The following is a 13,005-nucleotide window of genomic DNA, read 5'->3' as shown; positions in this document are numbered from 1 at the left end:
ACTATTATTATCATAATTATTATTATTTCTAATATTCTTGTAGTTATTCAGTTGTTCTTATCTCAACCCACAAATCTCTCTTCCCTTTAATTCTCTTCCCCATCCCCAGGAGGGGGAAGGGGGGAGAGTGAGGGAGTGGCTGTTTTGTGCAAAATTAGGACAGTCCTTTTCGAGCCCGGCTAGCTCAGTCGGTAGGGCATGGGACTCTTAATCCCAGGGTCTTGGGTCTGAGCAGTTACCTTGCATTGAACTCCTGTGCTTTAGCACATACGGCTAAAGGCAGCTCAGGTTTGTCAGCGTTACATTTGCAGCATAGCAGCTGCAGCAAAACCATTCTCAGAAAGACATTACTTGCATCTGGCTCTTGAATTTGAGCACGGGTCAGCTTCTCACGCTTCACTGCAGCTTTCCCCACTGACCAGACCAGTTTTACCGGCAGGGAAACTTATTTACTAGTGAATAGGTAGGAAAACAGGAATTCAACTGAACAAAAAAACCAGTTTACAATCTCTGCTCCGAGGCGGCTGGCACCTTAGTTGGGCACATGATGGCAAAGAATGGGCTGGGGCGGACTGTGTGTACAGTGACACCACCCATCAGCGTGACCACGTCCCAGCTCAGATGAGCTGTACCCCGCTGTGCTCCCCACTGCTGCTCCCATCCCCACACCGTGCCCTTCGTGGCCAAGCCTCGCAAAGCGTTCTGTGCAGCTCTCTCCCTTGCGTTCGCCTCGTACGGGTGTAGCGGTGCAGGAAGGGCTGTACCAGTGCGGTTTCCCTAGGGAATACCGAGACACCCAGCTATTGGTGGTGCTTGCTTTCTTACCCGTCTTGGGGAACTAGAGCGAGGGCTCTGGGTCGTTCAAGGATCGAGGAATTGAGGACGGTGAGTCGCAGGTCTCCATCTGGATTGGCAACCTAGGGTGGTAATGAAAAACAGGAGGGGTGTGTTTACTGAGGGCAATACGGAGGGCAATTGCACTGGTTAAAGTTACATGAAATGTGTGGCAGGTAATTACTGCAACCGCCTCTTTGTAGCAGCAGTGGGCACAGCCATACCTCAATTTTGGGAATCCCGGCATTGACCCAGTACAGCAACCGACTGAGAGGTTCAAAGGCCAAAGCTTCCACTGTCTCCAGCCCCGTGCTTATGATTATTTCTTGCCCAGAGCTGCCATTGAGACAAAGACGCTATAAAAAAAAAAAAAAACCCGGAATAAAAGATAAGGAACTTCCTCAGCCCCAAGGTGAGTGCAGTCAGGTGTGCGAGGCAAGCTTTAACAGACGGGTCAGAGGCGAGGAATACCCAAGACAAACATTTGTATTTCAGGGTGTGTATGCACCGCCTGCCCCCACTGCAAGGAGGCAACGACACAGCGACAGCCTCTCCGCTCCCCTGCTCACCTGTATGATGTCAAGAGTGACATCGGCCCAGTACAAGCAGTTGTGGTCGTAGTCGAAGTCCAGGGCGACCGCCCCTCGCAGCCCGGCCAGGGGCAGCTCCTCGCTGACGCCGGAGGCGAGGTCGTAGCGGTGGATGGAGTAGCGGGTGGCATAGAGGATGAACTCGTTCTCCTCTGCAACAACAGGGAGTGCCTTATTTCGATGCTTCTGGCCGTTTTAAGCTACTCAAGGGGCAAAAAGAGAGTACCAGGTATTTTTTCTTACACCTGACTGCATGTTTTAGCATCTCAGCGCAATGAAGGCAAAGGCCCTTTTTCTCAGTGGGATTAGGTTAATGAGAACACACTAATAACCTTATGGGGGTCCCGCGCACACTCGTGCCTGGGAGCGAACACACTGCGGCCGTTGTTTGTTCCAGGAGCCGAAGGAGGATGTAAAGATGGCAAAAAAAACATTGTGACCCCTTCCTTCTCACGTGAGCATGCCACCAATTAGAAACAAAATACTGTTCTCCTGTTCCTCAAAAATCTTATAAAAAAAGTGAGAGTGATGTAAATCTGCAAGTCCTAGGGGACACCGGCACCGCAGTGAATATCCCAGGGTGGGTTTTGTTTCTAATTTGCGCAGAATTGAGCGTAATGGGATCCTGGTCCAGGACAAAGTCTCCGGGGCATTAGCACGCTATCGGTAAAGTCCAATAATGCTATTAATGAGTAAAGCTAATGTCAGTAAGTAACTCTGGCTGTGCATCCCTAATGAGATTATACGCAGATACGAAACGGATACTGTACGTGAAAGTGTTACCATGGTGCGAGCCAACACACATCTGAAGACGATCAGCAAATACTCTGGGAACACGGCACTTCAAAGCCCAGCCCGCTGGGGACTGCAGGTTTATTTCTCGATCAGCAGAGCCCTTGCTGGCATGACTAACACAGCTCTCCAAATAGCTCAAGAGGGCTCGGAGGGGTGAATAACATGTCGGGCTCTGAACAAGGAGGAAGACTAAGCACAGCGTTGGTGTGAAGCCCAGCAGAGAGGACACTTCCCCAGTCACCTGCTGAGCCGTTTTGCACCTGAAACACTTTTTGCACCCAGAAGGATCTTACACGAGACTTTTCCCCACCTCAGGCTTGCTCTCGAGCTGCTGCATGGCAGCATGCTAATCACGCAGCTCGTGACGGCAGATTAAATTAAAGCTGTAACAAGCAGAACACAAGTAACTTTGGCAGCACAGAGGTATGAGACTGTTTCAGTGCCTCGTACATTTGCCAGGAGAAAATAAGGAGGGAGTCAGTCTCCTGACTCCAGGAGCAGAGAGCGCTCCATGCCGCAGGCTGAACCTGCTCCTGAGCAGGTCCCGCAGAAGCTCTCTGGCCCCTGGACAGGAGAGGAGATGATGGATTTGTAACCCACTGAGGCATTTCAGCTCCTGCATCGTAGGTTTTGTCTGAGAGCCCTCTGGGAACTTGTGCTTGGTCCCTCAGGCACCAGCCAAGGGTTTTATCAATGAAGCCCTTGTGCCCAAAGCAATCCAGGATGTACTCACCAGCTAGTGGGCACGGTACCAGCTCCCCTTCCAGCCGCGACTCGATGTCTCCACCTGTACAGGTGTCCCCAGAGATCTTTCGGTAGCTGCAACATACACAGCCAAGCAGTTCATTTCAGGGGAACTGTTAACACACCATCATGTGCAGCTCAAATAAGCAGCGGTACTTAGGTACAAATCACATGTTGTGATGTATGTCCTAATATGTAATTTGTTTACTGCCACGCATGGGGTGTTCGTGTGTGGGTTTTGTGGTTGCTAGGGTTTTTTAATCACCAATAGCATAAATCCCAGCATTTGGAAGATCAGGTTTGTCTCCCAACTACAAAACATACCCTCGAGTCTTCCTGTAAGTTGAACCGACAGGGCAAGGGACTGGTGGGTTGTACGGTTTCCCAGCAAATTCAGGGTCAGGGATGCAAACTTCTAAGGACAAGTCGTCACTCAGTTTAAAGCCAAAATCACTGCAAGTAGAAGAAAGATATAAAGAGGGAATGAGGAGGAGGAAAAAATACAGCCATGCCATACTACTCCTCCTTCTCTATTTTTGCATTGAAGTTTTAAGAGCCCAAAGTATCTCAGAAGTCCATTCATTCATTATCAGTCAGACAGCTTCTTCTTTCAAGAGCGTTTTGCAAATAAGCCTGCCGGTGGCCAAGCAGACCAGGGTAGGTGAGGCAGCAAGGCACAGCGGAGCCAGAGTGCCCTCAAAATCTGGCTCCAAGCCCCAGTTTTCCTGCTATCTGGCTTAGGTCACTGCTCTGTGTCTTGGCCTTTCTTGTTGGTAAAATGGGGTTATACTTTGTCTATTCTTTGGAAAATGCCCTGGAAGAGGTTATTGATTTTGCAAGGACTCCAGGGCTGTGATTCTGTGGCAGGTATCAGATCCCACCAGCCCTATTCTCAGTCTCTGTCTCAGCATGGGACAGGCAGGTCTGAACCCCTGCCCCTAACTGCGTGTACTGGGCAAACAGTACAGCCCCTAAAAAGCAGTTCACTTTCTAACCCCATCAGAGTGCCTGAGAGTGTTTCCTAATCCTGAGAGCTGGGCAGTGTCAGTAACGTGTAAATTGCAGATAAAAATGATACAGCAGGGCCAGTTGCATCCCTGCGGTGTAAGGGTCACTAAGCATTTTAGTGAAGGATCTTTATCTGTGATGGGAAATTATCCACCATCATTTGAAAGAAGGTGATGGATTAACAATACTTTCCTCTTCTATAGAACCTTTCAGAGGCTCCTGAAAGGCTCTAAGGACGTTAATTAAGCCTCATGCCCCATTATTAATGAAAGGATGTTTTCAGTCTATTAAGTTTCCTCTTTGCTATAAAATCAAGCAGCGATACAAAGAGCTAAGTAAATTGGATGTTTGTTCACTTTGAGTGATTGGTCACAGATATTTATCTCAGACTTACAATCTAGATTAATAGACATTAATTGGTATTTACCATTCAAAGTCTTCCCTTGTACAAGAGCAGTTGGAGACCATGACAGGCCTGTCGAAATCTTCCCCATTGAAGCAGGTCGCATGAGGAGTCCTCCTTTTGAAAACGGTTTTATGCCCCAGTAAGCATTCATTGCCTCGCTCGTCAGAGGGTGACCACAGCTTGTAGTCGTTCTCTGTGCAAGGGACCCCTAAGAAAGCAACAAGGCTGGGGTAGAGAAAGGCACAGTCTTTGCTGCAACCCGGACCAAGGGTTTAAAAGCAAGAGAGCCGCAGATGTCCCGTGGATGCTGCTGCCCATGCGTGCCCAGCAAGGATGTGCAAAGCGTGGTACTGCGTCCTGTGCCAGCGCGTCGCCGCGCTCCAGGGAGCGGGGGAACACAGAAAGCTTTGCTCTCAGAGGAGGTGCTCTCGGGGGGAGCTGCGGGCTCCAGGCAGCCAGCCCATGCTCCCAGGAGGCTGCGCTAACCTTGGTTTCTTGCCACAGCTAGTGGCAGTGAGACCCAGAACGCTCAGAGCGAGGGTAGGCACGCTGGCACCCAGCCATGCACCGCAATAATGCCCGTTGCCCCTTCCCTCTTGCCCCCCTCCTCTGGCATGAAATGAGTGGTTTCCCCCCGACTGCAAGGCTCAAGCACTGGCTCCCCCCCAAAAAAAAAAGCAAAGCAGAAAGCATTTCAGCTCAGAGCATGCAGCAGCACTTGGTGACAGGAGGCACCAAGCAGCTCCGTTGCAGTGACAGTGAATTTGCAATGTCTCATTTAAATGAAGGCGTTCTGGTTACCAAACAGATCCGTTTCCAACAAAACGTCAGGGAATCAGTTATAAATTTTAGTCAAGCAAATTCCTCTGCTGGGTTTAACTGCTCTTTGATTAAAATGCTGCCTCGCAATCAAAGCTGAAATGGGTTATAAAACATTCATAGGCACAAGCCTTCAGAAGGATTTTTTTTCTCTTTCCTTTTCAACAAATCCCTTGGTGAGGAGGGAGGGAGGGAGTACAGGAAGAGCACAGGGGACACGAGTGCCGTCAACAGCTGTGTCCATGTGGACACGAGACACGAGGGATGGGTCACCCAAACAGCAGCCGAGCGAAACACCACTGGCAATGCCCTCTGTCCCCTGGCTCCTGCAGGATGTCCAGGGCAGTGGCATCGGTCTACTGCTAACGGGACTTGAGGGCATCTCTCCTGGGTCCCTTTTAGAAAACAGGATGGAAGGCAAGAGCTTTCTCCGTGCCCGGTTCTTATTTAGGCGCCCAACTTCCCGTGCTCATTGGTGGGAATCTAAGAGCCTTAGCTAACTAAATATTTCAGTTCACAGTCTCTAGGTCGCTTTGGGCTTCTGAAAACCTTTCCCGCACGCCCTCCTCACTCTCAGCCCCCTGCAGAGGGTATGCCAAGATCTCAAGGCGCTTGGCAGGCAGTGTGGCGTGGGGACCGGCTGATTTCAGGCAAGGGCTTCCTAGTGTGAGTAATCTGCAGAGCCGTGGGGTGGGGACAGGACGGCTCCCCACCTGCACAACCAGCGTCGGCAATGGCCCTGGCACCCGTCCCCTTACCCAGCACGTCCGTGGTGTTGATCTGCAGTATCAGCCAGCTGTGGCCATTCTCTTTGTACGAGCCAAAGATGGTGAATACGGTGCTTTTCTCCCCGGGCTCGGTAAGCAGGCCGTACACAAACACCGGCTTCTCTGAGAAAGTGAACGTCTTCCAGGTTTCCCCTTCGTTTGTGCTGTACCTGGAGACAGGCGATGGGGAGAGCTGCCAGGGCAGGTCCTGCCTGCCCAAGGGCACTTTTTCCTGGCTCCAGCCCGAGCACCAGAGGCAATCGCCCTGTCCTGACACTTACTTGAGCTGGTCGGTCTCGGTGCCTTGCGCGATGGCTACAAGAATGCCACCGTGGTCACCCCAGGTGTAATAGTGGGGTCCAGACAGCGCCTGGAAGAAGAAACAGTCCGGAGCGGTGTATCAGAACCATGCTGAATCAAAGGCAGAGCTTGGCTGGAAAGCATGCTTTGTCACAAATGCTGCCTGACCCAAGCTAACATTTCAGGTCGCCTGGGCCAAGCCAAGCATCTGGAGGCACCAGAGATTCAAGGGTACGTGGGTCAACATCTTAGACAGGAGCAGCCAGCCTGATTCCCCTAAATGTATAGCTGTGTTGAAGAGCAGCACTGCACCTTTGCTTTTCCATCTGGGGAGCTCGGTGCAGGTCAGGATGTAAATAGGAAGCACATACGTGCCTGACTCTGCTTACAGCACACGCTAATGCACCTGGGGACGTTCTTACACAGGGCACTGAACATATTGTTCCTTTCTTTCTGCGCTGCGAGACCATACAGTGATCTGCAGAGCAACGAGCCTTCCAGCCTGCTGCTTGCCAAAGCCGAGAGGAAGGAGTTGTGTTACAGCTTCTGGGCTGAGGACCGGCGCTGCTGGGCCATTCTGCACCTCTGCTCGCGAGACAAAGGGCCCAGGTAAGCGGGGGCTCGGCCGTGTTAACCGTGGGGGGGTGTTTCCTTGGCACACTTTAATTGCACTTCAACGCAAACCTGTCTAAGAGCCAGGGGAGGCTGGCACCTGAAAGTCTCGGCTTTCTGGATACCCTTCCCCAGCTGCCAGCACTCCCCTTAGGGAGGAACTGCAGGTCCCCGCAGCCGCTCCCCAGCTGAATTTCGGAGGGGCCCGCTCTCAGCCGGGGCCAGCCTCGGAGCCACGGTCGGCTTTGGCAGCGATGAGACCTGTGGCGTGTCCCCACCGCCGCGGCAGCTGCCCAGACCTTAACCCAGACCGCGCAGCACTGGTGGGAGGAAAGGGAGGCCGTTTAATTCGCGGGGTTAAATAGCTTGCAGATGTTGAAATACCACATTACACTTGCAGTGGAATGCACATGCAAACCACAAATGCTGCTGCAGAGCAGAACACCCACTTAGTAAACAGCATCAAACTCCCCATAAACCCAGGGCAGCATCCCATTCTTCTGGGAGATGCCAGAGCCTCTCCAGACACTCTCACATACAAAGTCCCGGCTGGCAGTCCCGTCTCAAAGGGGCTGGATGACCTGTGCCCGGAGCAACTCCTGCCAGTTGAAGAAAAGAAGTAGGGGAGGGAGCTCTCCTGTGTTTGAGCCCATCGCCTTCACCACAAAGCTCAACTCCATGCCGACCCACTCCTGGCTCTTCATCTAAAGACCTTTTTGCCTTGGTCTCAAGGGACATTCAGCACCTTCCAGCTCCAGCTCTGGGATGCATATGTGGAGGTCACCTTTAATGCCCGACGGCTGCACATCCCTTATCTATATTGCTACCAACATCCTATCTGTTGTACCTGTGCCCTGGCTGAACTGGCAAGAAAAAGAGCTGCCTTACCTCTCTCCACCTTGCTCCGGCACTGCTCGAGACATAGACATTGGTTTTCTTTGCCATGTTCTTGCCAACAGAGCCTAGGAGGAGAAAAATAATTATTTTCAAGGAATGCAAAGCAATTGGTTAAAATGAAGCCAGTTTTTATCCTTGAGCAAAAGCCACACTTTTTATCTGTGAGCAAAATGACAATGATTGAAGAGCTGATTTTTCAAGTGATAAACTAATCTCTTCAAAAGCAATCAGTTTAAAGACAACTACAAGTTTTAAAAGCAGCTGGAGAAAAACCGATGACTATAAACACGATCAAACAAAATGTGTGTGTTCTGCAGTAAAATAGCAAGACAAACAGGAATTTTGGTATGTTCAAGAAACCATTCATGTGGACAGCAGCAGCAAAGAGGATCAGAACAAAGCAGGCAAGGTTTCTCGTGTCACCGTGCTGCAGCACGATGTACATGCTGTAATTACTGGACTGCAGCAGAGAAGCGACAGCAAACACACAACTTAATTGCTTTTCTGTAACCTGCGGATACAAACTAGATGCTGACAGGTTCTTTGCGTCCTGACAACAATGTGCCCCAAGCCCCTGCGCAGCTGCGGGAAGGAACGCGGTACCAGTGGCGATGATCAGTCCCGGCGCCGACTCCTTGGAGAGGATGGGCATCCTACGCAGCTGGAAATTAAGCAGCTGGCTCAGGCGCTGGGCCAGGTGGAGAGAGCAGCCCTGCGAAAACTGGAAAAGAAAACCGCAGCAGCATCAACCCTCCATCCTGCGCTTGCCTGTCCTGCCTAGTCTGGCCCTTTCTGCTTCAGAGGGCAACGAGGGGCTCCCTCACAGCAAGATTGCCGTTTCAGCCTCTTTTGCGGGGGCTTCTCCTGCAGTTTCCCCCCTGCCCCTTCCCACCCCCGCTACCTCGCAGTCTATGTGCTCCCCGTAGTGTGTCTGCGCCGGGGGCTGCAGCAGCTCCCAGGTGCCCCCCTTGTCGAAGGTGATGACGGAGCGCATGTTCTCCTCGCTGAAGGAGCCGTTGATCAGCGTGGCGATGTAGACGCCTCGCACACCTTCGACACGATGGAAATCCGCAAAGGGCTCGTTGGCAAAATACCTGCAAGGAAATGCAAAGGTGGGATCAGCGAATTGCAGCCTCCCTGGGTCTGGGGAGGACTGTCAAGCCCAGAGATCAGGACAATGCTTTGAGTGAACACAGCCAAAAGCTGCAAAGACTTTGGCTGATGTTCTTATTTACCGCGGTACCTGACCAAGGTGTCACTTCCAGCTCCTCCCGGGCTGTAGTAGAGCACGTTTTCTAAAGACAGGGAGAACTTCAGGCCTTCTGCCTCTGAGATGTAGAGGTTGGTGCGATTGTTATCGTGGCTGACGCACACAAATACCTGGTCCTCCGAGGCATCGGCAACATAATATTCCTTTGGGATGTAAAGGACAGGCACGCAGGCTTCTTACATGTAGGCACACAAGCAGGGTTTACATACAGGCTAGTTTAGCTAGCTGAAAGGTAATTCTTCCCTCCGCCCATTTGTACTTTTTCCGTTTGGCAAACAGACAGAAGCTGGAGGCTCTTTCCGAGCAGCCTCGCACACAGAACACTTCATAGCCCTGTATTTCTCCACAGGTGCGAATCACTAGAATAAAGCATCACCGCGTATACTGCAAGATCATCCTAACGTGAGGTTTTGCTCAGCCAACCCCCCAAGCAGGGTCATACAAGGTCCCTTCCCAGCTCCAGCTCCCGCAGTGTCTGGTGAAATGCAGAAAACGGCTGTTGACATCTGAGGGCGTCCTTGGCAAAGGAGGCAGAGAAGAGGTCTTCTCAGAAACCACCACTTACCTTAATTGGGTGCTTGGTTACGAACTGTGCCACGCGCATCGGCTTGCGGTTGAAGGAAACCCAGAGCTGGACCGAGGGTGGCTGCGAGCTGCCTTGCACACGCTGCGGCAGAGCAGAGGGACACGTTAGGAGCAGCTCTCGCCCCTGAAGGCACCCTCGTTTCCAGCAGTCGAGGAAAGGCAGACTGGGGCAAACCCACAAACCGTGTGGCTGGACTTCACCCTCCCTGCATGCAGGCAAAGCCCGGCAGCTGCCTGCTTGGGGCCGGCTGTGCGGAGCAGCGCTCCCTGCTCCTGGTTTACATTGCCCCAGCCAGCGCTCAGCAAGGAGAGAAACTGCCCTGGCTGGCTGGGTGGGTGAAGGTAAGGAGGCTGGGTTTAATTCCTTCTTTTTCTGCAGAGCAGTCTGTCCTTTCCTATTTATAATGATTTACACAAAATGACAGGCACCAGCGCAAAGCCAAAAAAATAAGATGCTGGGGGCAACCTATTTCATACAAGATGCCAATGGTAAGAACCTAAACCCAGATTTAGGCTCCAAAAATAAGCGGCCTGATTTTCCTAGGCTCCGTATCGCTAAGCAACCATGCCTCCCACAGAGAGGAGCAGAAGTCAGAGTCCTGGGCGCCTCTGCCACCCAGCCTGTCCATTCCCCAGAACCGTCCCTGCTACAGCCGAGGTTTGACACAAGTGCCAAGTCCCAGACCTAAGGATATCATCTCCCAATGAGGGGTCTGCAGCCAGGCCAGCCTCCCTCCCAGCCTCCGTGTTTCCTTGGCATGGAATACAGGTGGTTTTAATGTTGTTTAGTGCAATATTGGTTATTAGAGTTCTAGGCGAAAGTGTGACAGTGGCCCCTGTGACCCCGGAACTCTCCATAAGCAGAAACAGCTCCAAAGAACCCCCAAATTGACCTCATGCTTTGAAAGGTCCCGACTCAAACCAGCCCCTGCTTTCAGGGCATCACCCCTAAATGGCAAAGTTTGCTCCTTAAAACAGAGTGGATGGCAGCAGCAGGGGGAAAGGCAACGCTGACATCTTCTAAAAAGAAAACTGCTCACATGATACTTACCACTGATTTTGTTGCAAACATGTATTTGTCCCTGAGCTGGAAGTCTTCAACATCTTCCAGGATTATTTCTTTGTTTTCTCGGCTTTGAAAGAAATCGGTGCTGCGAATGACAGTTGAAGCCCCAGAAGGCTCGTGCCGCTCAATGTACACTGTATTTGGCTTATCGTAGGGCTCAACTCCCCTGGAAAGAACACAAAAGGTGGTGGTGTTAGTTCTGCACGCAGAGAGCAATGCAGAAGGCAGCAGGTACCAAGTTTCAGGAGCCCTTTCAAGAGATGGGGTGGGCACGCAAGGACCAGGAGGAATGCGCAGCATCCCTGAGTGCCTGTGTCAGTGGCTTTCTCCCGTCACATCCCTGTGGCACAGGGTCTCTGCTGGGCGAGGGGAGTGGGGGGCCGGGTCTAGAGCATGCTTTGGTAACTGGGTCCTTGGTTTGTGCAGGGCAGCAAGTGAGGAGTGAGAGAAGGCAGGAGCTGTGTGTAACACACAAGTGCAAGACGTACCAAGAGAAGGACTTCACGTGTTCCTGAATCATTATCCAGGTCTGGCCAAAATCATCTGATTTCCAGAGCTGCAATGACAAAGGTGAGAGATGTCCGTGGGACTGGGCAACCCAAGAGACCCAGTCCTTTAAGAGACCCAACCTCAGGTAGCAAAGGCAGGACAGATGCACGTCTGTTGCAAAACTGTGAACTACTTTGATGATTCCTCCTTACTCAGCCCCTCTGCTCATCAGGCCCTCTGCAGATCCCATCCCTCAAAGGGCCTGTATCCCTGAAACCTGCCTGTTTTTTCCCAAGTGGTACAGTGGCACTCGAGCTGCAATTGTTGCCTCTTTTTTTCACGGATAAAAGCAGCCAGACCCCAGCCTCGGCAGGCAGTCTAGCATCCCCCCAGGGAAGGTACCACTCCCAGACAGCTCCATCCCTCTGGGAAGGCATCAGGGCTGCCCAGCACACACCAGGCTATGACAGGGCTGAAAGCAGCTCAGACTATGTGTACCCTGCTCGGCTGCCCCCATTCACACGTCAGGGGATGGCTGTTTCATCTCCAGGTTTTGCTTACGCTGCCTGTGTCTAGCTGAAGGTGCTGTAATTATTTACAAACTTTAGCCTGTAGCTCCAGGGGGGAAAAAAAAGGTTTTGTTTTCAGGAAGCAATTTATTATGCCAGACCCGAAGCCAAACCACATGCCTGCATTAAATATTGCAGAGGTCAGTCCTGCCTCAGCTGCCAGCGCTCCGCAGTGAGTTACAACCACAATAGCTGGGGAGATCAATACTGTCAGGTGGTGTGGATGAAGGACTGGCATAAACGAAGGAAAAGGGAGAAGAAATGTTTAAGGCAGCCATTCAGCAGGTACTGTATCCTCACCACTCCAGAGATCAGAAGCCTGTAGGGAAGGGGGTGTCCCAGCCAATTTGGGACAGCTCTGCAGGCAGCAATCCAAGATCAGACACCCTGGACAGTCAAAGCACGAACCCGTGCAGCAGTGGCACAAGGCAGGGTGGTCTCGCCATGCCATAAGGGCTGTGGGGCATGTAAGGGGCCAGGGGAATGCCGCAGGGGGGTAGAGGCAGGATGCTGGCCCTCCCGTCTAAGCAGAGGTGCTCACCTGTTTTTTAGGATGGGACCTGTCGAAGCCCAAGAGGAGGTTGGGGTTCCTGCCGTGCAGGAGGAGGTCTGCTGCTCTGAAGGGAATCGAGAAGCCCTGAATGTTGGTGCAGAAGTCGGTAGTGATCCAGAGGTACGGGACAAAGGCGTCCACGAAGATATACTGGGAAGAGAGGGACCGACAAGGAAGAAGGAAAGCAGCTGGTCAGCCTCCATGAGGTCAGAGCAGAGCTCAGGGAGCAGAAAGAAAGGTATATGTCCCAGGGGAGGGCAAACTCTGGAGGAGAGGAATTTCCTGCCCCAAATGCCCCCTCTCCAACCAGCAGCAATGCTCCTGAGCATCACAGAGCCATACAGGAGGTACAGCAGCACACCCAGCACCATCACGCCTCTGCCTCGGGGATCCCTGGACAGCCCGAGGGGCTCTCCCAGGAAGAGAGAGGTCTGTGCCAAAACTGCCTTTGGTCCCCATCTGTGTGAGGGACCCATCCTTGCCCACTGCTGCAGCAGAAAGGCCCCTGGGAGCAATCACCCTGTGCAACAGCAGGTTCTCAGCATGACCCACGGACACGGGTTGTGACACCCACGTCCCCCGCATGCTGCGTTCACGCTATCAGCAGCGATAAAGTGGCACTGCCACGCAGATGAGCCCTGCTGGGGCCGGCTGCCACATCCTCACCCTCTTGGTGTCGGCCGGGCTGTGGTAGAACTGGG

The 13,005-nt window shown here is 52.3% G+C and overlaps 1 protein-coding gene across 1 annotated transcript in view; it reads right to left on the bottom strand.

Annotated features, from left to right (window-relative positions):
• Window positions 1-825: 825 nt before the first annotated feature.
• The window catches only part of LOC104466847 (sortilin-related receptor-like), a gene marked incomplete at its 3' end in the record, with an annotated part of 12,658 nt that continues 478 nt past the window's right edge, over window positions 826-13,005 (bottom strand). Inside the window, 17 exon segments of the mRNA XM_010080401.1 lie at window positions 826-917; window positions 1,059-1,190; window positions 1,404-1,576; window positions 2,953-3,038; window positions 3,288-3,416; window positions 4,399-4,585; window positions 5,955-6,133; window positions 6,245-6,333; window positions 7,764-7,837; window positions 8,376-8,493; window positions 8,674-8,866; window positions 9,016-9,185; window positions 9,608-9,709; window positions 10,679-10,859; window positions 11,182-11,249; window positions 12,293-12,454; window positions 12,971-13,005. The exon segment at window positions 12,971-13,005 is cut by the window's right edge and continues 42 nt beyond it. Of these exon segments, the coding sequence (XP_010078703.1) occupies window positions 826-917; window positions 1,059-1,190; window positions 1,404-1,576; window positions 2,953-3,038; window positions 3,288-3,416; window positions 4,399-4,585; window positions 5,955-6,133; window positions 6,245-6,333; window positions 7,764-7,837; window positions 8,376-8,493; window positions 8,674-8,866; window positions 9,016-9,185; window positions 9,608-9,709; window positions 10,679-10,859; window positions 11,182-11,249; window positions 12,293-12,454; window positions 12,971-13,005 (2,170 nt within the window).

This window comes from Pterocles gutturalis, unplaced genomic scaffold (assembly GCF_000699245.1).
Source record: "Pterocles gutturalis isolate BGI_N339 unplaced genomic scaffold, ASM69924v1 scaffold14954, whole genome shotgun sequence".
In the NCBI taxonomy this organism is placed as follows: Eukaryota; Metazoa; Chordata; class Aves; order Pterocliformes; family Pteroclidae; genus Pterocles; species Pterocles gutturalis.
This window is presented reverse-complemented; position numbering and strand designations above follow the sequence as displayed.